We start from the raw sequence: 7523 nt of genomic DNA, 5'->3' as shown, positions 1-7523 counted from the left end.
CGAACCTTTTCACCTGACTCATGTATTATTTATTTTATGAATTTTTATATTAGGCAGGTGCATGAGACATTAAATTTGTACATAAAAACTGACCCCTGCCCTCTTGATGTTCAAGAGCTTTTTCCTTCCCTGTCTCAGGAAAGTATCCCTGTTTGCTTAGCAAACAGAGGAATATAGCAGCTAATCCTTTTGGGGTACAGCTTTGATCTCATCTGATCTATGCATTGTGCATATATGTGTATATTATCAATTGTTATTATTTTAAACTTATTTTCGACCACAATTCTCATACTATCTTTTAATTTACGTCCAAAGTGTCCAAAAATGAGTTATATTTTATCTCACGTTTTCTTATATTTTTTTTCCTTCTTTGCATGGTACATAGTTTCGATACATTCAAGCGCGGGATGACTGATTAGGGATTTGGGTAGACAAATAGTCCAACAGTTTGTTTTGAGTGATATTCTTCTATCCTCATTTTTGAAAACGGTGTGCATATCTTTTTTGAGCCAAGACCATTCCGGCATGCACAAAATAGCTGAACAACTCAACGGCCTTCCAATAGGCAAATAAATCAAACCTTAGGAAGAGGATATCGCTTAAATTGCTGGTCTAGGCTGTCTAGTACCCACAGGGACGGCCGACAAAGATAGTATGCCCATTACAGATATACATAGCACACGATATTGATTATACATTACGAGAATGTTAGATTTGGGATGGGTACGGCGGTCGAATTCCTTTAACTATTCATCGATAAATATGTTTACTTTATCCAGGTAAAAGCCAGTCAGTACAATACAATATATTAACGACCATGCAGTCTTATCTAGTGTTTGAGCTGATAAAAATATCTGAACATTTATAGTTCCACCACTGAAGACAAAAACGCTTTCCCAATGGCTTTGCCGGCTATGAACTTAAGCTTTACATATCAATGAAACCATTGTTTGTTAAATTACCTCCCCCATCCATATGGGTAAATTAAGACATTATTATAAAACTGTTATGTTTATGTTTGCTGCATTGCATTATTTCGTTAGAATATAATGCATCCTTGAAGAGTTTACAGATAGTTAAACACAATGAATAGAATAACTAAACATTAATAAAAGGCATATATATATATATATATATATATATATATATATATATATATATATATATATATATATATACCACTTTTTCCGTACTTTCTTTGTGAGTCTGAGCATCGAATAATGCATGTTATATTTATGTTTGCTTCATTGCATTATTTCGTTAGAATAAAATGCATCCTTGCGTTGTATAATGTTAACGTGCACTTATATCAACCAACAAATCGTACGATTTAAAGCATTTTATATGTCTTTAATATGAACCAAATTCTGAAAGTTGTAACACATGTGGTAGCAGATGCAAGATTATTTGCCGATGTTTCATGGTCTAGCGAGACGTATGCGCGTTAAACATTCGCCAACTATAACAGAATAATTATTTCAGAGAGCTGATACATTCATATAACAGAGGAGAGAATATGATCTATTAAGAACGGTTAGACAGAGATAAAGAGAGATAAGATCTAATTTTGAGTACACATGAATTACTACCATCTTAATATATTGTTATCTTATTTTTCTAAGTATCATTAACATCATCATCATCGTCGTTGTTGACGTTATTGATATTATCATTGTCACCATTTTCTTTTTTCTCCCCTCCTAAACATTATCGTTAAAGAAACAACGTGGAGAGAACGCATCAATCAAAATTTCATGTTTTCATCAATGCAAAGAAATAAAAATGTAATATAAATGAAATAAACTGTGCAACGGAACATTTGCTTACTGAATGTGAAGCACTATAGTAACTGTTTGGGAAAATATTTGGGAAAAAAGGAAACATATAGCCTTTTAAAATCTTATTGTCGAGGCACCATCACTGACATCCTTATCATCGTAAACATTTTTGATACATTCCATGTGGCAAATATTTCGATAAGTTCCTTTCGGAGCTACGATAGGGTAACATGGAGTCTCCTGGTCTTGTCAAATATTAAAGATATACTACTAGTATGGTGCTGAAGGTATTCCATCCTTATATTGAAACCGTAATATGTATGACTTAAGGCATCACATAGTCCGCTGTGAAAAGTGTATTATGTATCTATGTAAAGTTGGATTCTTGTTCCATTGTGTGAGTGCATACGACACGAATGGATTAGCATAATGATTAATGGAGAGATTAAAATACATTTAATTCAGTAAGGAAGAGCGTTTTACTACTCACTTAGGCAGCAATATTAGATTGGTTCAAAAACATTCTTACCTCAATTCATTTAATTCAAAAACACATACCTGTGCATAGCCTGGCTGATGCAGGAATTGGGATTTAACTTAAAAGAATTTATAATGTGGAGTCCTATTTTCTAACAAACCTCACTGGTTTTGTCACAAGGGGTTTTCCAGTAGCTATAGGATCAAAACGTTAACTAACAAAGTCTGAAATGAAAGCATTATTGATTTAGACAGTTTTGCTTGTGTGCCGTTTCCGATGCGATATCGGGAACCGTGCTCTTACAAAATATTATTTTGATAAATTTCACTTGGATGACAAGTAACATAATGAGTAGGCAACCATCGATAGTGCCGCAAACAAAATGCTTTGGCACGTACGTATACATAGGCAAGAAAAGTTAAATCCAATTATGGCTGTTCAAAATTATTCAAATTAGGGTTTTATTCCTTCTTCCATTGGCAAACGCATATTCGATCTGCACTGGGGACTGAATTATCACAAAACTATAGCTAATTTGCAATCGCAAGGCATAGGACGGTTAATTTAGCTTCATTCTGATTCGAATCAATTTTTGTCGGATTATATTAGGATAGATAGATAGGTAGATAGATAGATATGAAACACTTGTTTGGTATATACGGTATTTTGAATCGGTCCGTTAGAAAGACGAGTTCCGCTGCTTTTATATATGCAAACATTTATTAATAAGCATATGCTGTAATTAGAATCAATTAAATGTAGGCATATATCTCATTCACAAAAGTCGGAGGAATGAACTGCAATATGAGTTGGTTTATTTTGTTTTTTTTTAAATCAATCTTGCACGAAAATTACATGTAAGGTGACGTATTTTACGAATAGAGGAGAATACGCTAGATTCCTCAAATAAATTATTGTTGTTGCTGCTGGATCAATGAAATAAACTGACAAACTGACAGTGAACAGCACGCTTTTAACTAGCCTACACGAGTCAGACTTGTGAAAGGCATGCCAAACAATAAATATATACAAGCGTTAAAATTAAAAGAATTTACATTGCTGTATCCAAATTTATGTAATGGAGTATGGTACACATTGCTATATTGTGCAGGAAATGAACAATACCAACCTAGGAAATAAGTGTAACCTCTTACTGTTTTAAAATCCTTATGAATACTTTTTGTGTAAAATCTCAGTAACAGAGAATCGTTCCAGTTTTCAACGTACCGTTTTAGTTTCTTCAATGTGAAGATACCATATATCATCATAGTACTGTTGAGCTGGAAAACGATCAACAGTGTATGACAACTTTAAAATGTGTACAACAACGTTTATACTTGTACCTTGTTATTATGAGTATGTGGCGACGGCAGTGTCAAGGAAATAATAATAGCATGATGCTGATAAATCTCTGCATTTCGTTATTAATATGAGTGCTTAATTTGGCTTTGAAGTTTACTTAATATTAGGGCCTAACCGAGTAGATAATTTTCACCGAGTACCGAATCCGAGTATTTGGATGTACTATTCGCCAGATCCAGGCACGAACCGAGTAGTAGGTGCGACTCCGGAGAGTACCGTTTGTTTCATTATCGTATGCAAAGCTTAAACTTTAAATGTTAACTGTTTGTGTAATTATAATTTATTTTTAACTAAATTATTATATATTAAAAACTTTTTTTTAAAAGTTTGATATTTATTGAATTATTTACTTGTAACCATTTGTGCGCGTATTATTTGCCGAGGCGAATGCTTCCAAATAGTACCGAAAAACGGGATATTTGGCCGAGGCGAATTTCCGAGGCGATTTCCGGTTAGGCCCTACTTAATACGTGTCACCTTTCATTCACTTTGGAATATTGCGGTCAGTGTTCCATATTCAGTTGAATAAAAAATTTACCCATATAATTTATTTCGATGATTGGTTTTGAATTGCAGATATGATAACATTTTGATGTTAAAGTGTTGTATATTGTATCAATTAAAAAGAAACTATGGTGTGATAAAAATATAATATGACCAATAAGGCCCTCAAAGTGATACTAAAATTCAGTGAATCAAATATTTGAATTTTGTTCATCACAAAACCACAGGTCGATAACTTGATAATTATATCAAGGAAAAAGTAGTAAATATGGAGTTATAAAGTGCAAGAAACAATACCTATCTTTAAACTTGAATTTAATTCATCGCAAAATTACTTTGATGTCAACGATGACGTAATAAGTTCAGATTAGTGAAGCATGATATGGAAGCAGCAGCATCGGTGGAACTTTTAATCCCCGTCTTGACAATCTTGAATATATGAAGATCTTCTTTTTTATAACATGTCAAAAGAAATCTTTCAGAATTTTCATTGAAACACATTGCCATTGGATTATTAGGAACTACATCTGTGATAAACTGAATTAAATTATCATCTCCAGATAGTTGAAATATATTGCGAGAGTTGAGTCCTATCACGTATACATTATCGTCTCTGTCAATTGCCACAGCCCTTGGTTCCTTTAAATCCTGATGTTTGAAAGCAAAATATTTCTTGCCTTCAAAACCGAAACAATGCAACGAGTTGTCTTCCATCACATATATGTAAAGGGAAGTTTTGAACGCATTCACAGCAAGATATGTCCCACCTGAACCTTGGCCTTCAAATTCATGGTAGGATTTCTCTTTCCCATCAACAGTGATGATGCTCCAGTGGTACGTCTTATCATCACCGCATGGTCCGGACGCTATCATTTCCTCGTGACTGACAGCAGCGATACCGTAACATTTATTTCGCGTTGTTATCTTTCGTGTGGGGCTAATGGTGTTGTCCTTAATTGATAAGAATTGTATGGTTTGATCGTACGCCATCGATAGAGCAATTTCTTTATGGCCAGCGTCAAACACTCTAGATGGATATCCTGCCAATCTCCAAAAACAGAGAGAGTTAAATAAAGAGTCTAAAAGGTGGAAGACTTTGTTTTCAAAATCCAGTATCATGACAAGGTTATGGGATACATACTTTACATCAACATAGCTAGGACGTTGGTCGCCATGAACTTTGATTTCTTTAATATCTAAAATCTTTGCCTTGCACCCTTTCAGTGATTTGAATCCGTCAGGTGTGATCGGATTTCCATCATTTATTGTCATTTTCATCTTTGCAATTTCCCCTCTTGGTATATGCACAACAGACTTAAGTTGATGATTAATTACTAATTCCAATTTTAACATGTAATTCTCCGTACACGTTTCTTCAATTTGAGTCTTCAACAGGGACATCTGGCGCAACATTCTTTTAACCAACACAAACAATTGGCTTTCAGCTGCAAATTTGGTTACTGAGTCGATGATGTAATTTGAATTCCTGACTGTCATTATCTGAGATTGACATCCGTTGTTTAATTGCTCTGATTTCTTCCTTTCATCATTATAGATTTTCTCGCATTCGATTTTCACCCTTGTATCCAAATCATCTAGAGCAATAGTTATGGAATTTTTCAATGTTCCTATTTGTTGGGTCAGATCATTTATCTGTGGTTCAAGCTTTCTTAGGTGTGATGCATTGATATCAGTAAACCTTTTGAATTGATCTTCAAGCTCTTTTATCTGCAATTTGATATCACTAACAGTATCTGATTTAATGGATGTTTCATTAATCAGCTCAACTACATGGGAACAAGTGTTGTAATTAGAGACGAAGCATTTGGAGCAGAGCTGAATTTCATGATCTTTGCAATAATGGTCTACAGGATTGCTTACATGGTCCATGCACTTAAATAATGAACTGTGTTGAAGAATCATATCTTGTTTACCTGGCAAATCTTCAATTTTCAAAATATCATGAGTGTTTGACACTCTCATTCTTTTGTGCATTTTCAAGCAGTTTCCAAACAAAACTTGTTCACATAGAATGCACATTTCTTGTGCATTCTGAACCTGACATACATCACAAACGAGGTCTACTTTTAATTCCATGTTCATCAACACGGAAAGCAGGAGCGTATTATGAGGAAATAAATGCACCCAAGTGTCGAGAGAAACTTCCTCTGACGAGCGAACTACAGTTCCACATATTGGGCAATAAAATTCCATTAACGTTCCATTTATAGATACACTGTGGGATATATGAGAACGTAGACAGTCCTGACAAAACGAATGTGAGCATGGTAGCCTTCTCGGAGACCTAAATGTCTTCAGACAAAATGTGCAGTTCTAATCGTCTGATACTTTTGGTTCACTGTTCTCTATTGCGTCGGACGCAATCAAATCTTCGCTCGATGTCGCCATTATAAATAGTTTTCATTCCATCTCGCTATGTTTGTGTTAGATGTATTTTCCTTGTGACTCATTGTCATGTGTGTGAGTGATTAACTTCCTGGTAGTACTATTAACTGGTTACCGATTTCTTGCAACAAAATTGTGCACAGTACTTCAATTGCATACGTAAAGTCTAATAATGTAGGCTTAGGAACAAATTGCCAATTCAGTTAGCAAATTAAAGTTGTGCATACAAAATCTGTGATTTAGTTGTGACGGTCTATATAGCCTAAAATAAGCTAACGTAAATATTTGCTATAAATATTTTAGTGTGTCTGAACTTCTTTGTTGTTTGATTGGAGAAACGCCCCTAGTAACCGTCCCCAAACTATTTTTGTTGTGCCAATTTTGAACTAAATCGTTTACAAACTTGTTAACATTGTACGCATTAGCTTGGGAAGTGCATTTAACAATGTAAGATACCTAAAGACAACAACAGGCTTCATGCATCTTTACTTGAACGATACCAATGGTGTTTGTTTAAATTATGTCACTATGTCACTCAATTGAGACGTAAAATTGTGATGTACTTCGTTATGGTGCTGTTTTTAGGGAGTAATCAATTTATATCATAGAATTTCGATGCTTGTTTCGGCTTGTGATTACTGTGCATTAAAGATGGGCGGCACTTGTAAATTTTAGTTATAGGTCACATATCAGATTATGTTATAATTGCGACTTTTAGGGCGGTTTGATTTTTTAGGTGGATTGGGATACTTTGGCAAAGTGGTCCCTGTCCAAGTTTTAACTTAAGGCTATGGTACGACTTTTCAACTGTTATTGTTTAATAAGTGAAGATGTGACTATATTAGTGAACAGGGTATTTCGAGCTTGTGTTGTTATTGAAACTGATATGAGGCATTGTCCACCCCCAGTTGCTTTACAGTATGTAAACCGTGAAATACCAATTGCCGGCTAGGAAGAAGAGATAGCCACCCATAGCAGTAAGCATGCAAATTCAG

General features: G+C 34.6%; 1 protein-coding gene across 1 annotated transcript; it reads right to left on the bottom strand.

Moving 5' to 3' along the window:
* Positions 1–4464: 4464 nt before the first annotated feature.
* LOC149787039 (uncharacterized) lies at positions 4465–6219 on the bottom strand. The gene has a single exon (XM_089976023.1). The coding sequence runs from the start codon at positions 6217–6219 to the stop codon at positions 4465–4467; it is 1755 nt and encodes a 584-aa protein (XP_089832149.1).
* Between the last annotated feature and the right edge of the window lie 1304 nt (positions 6220–7523).

The sequence above is a fragment of the Sinohyriopsis cumingii genome, chromosome 12 (genome assembly GCF_028554795.1).
Source record: "Sinohyriopsis cumingii isolate HCF-2022 chromosome 12, ASM2855479v2, whole genome shotgun sequence".
In the NCBI taxonomy this organism is placed as follows: domain Eukaryota; kingdom Metazoa; phylum Mollusca; class Bivalvia; order Unionida; family Unionidae; genus Sinohyriopsis; species Sinohyriopsis cumingii.
This window is presented reverse-complemented; position numbering and strand designations above follow the sequence as displayed.

Bases quoted from the DNA above. Each gene is read 5' to 3' on its own strand.
- LOC149787039 (XM_089976023.1), bottom strand. From the start codon at position 6,219: ATGGAATTAAAAGTAGACCTCGTTTGTGATGTATGTCAGGTTCAGAAT.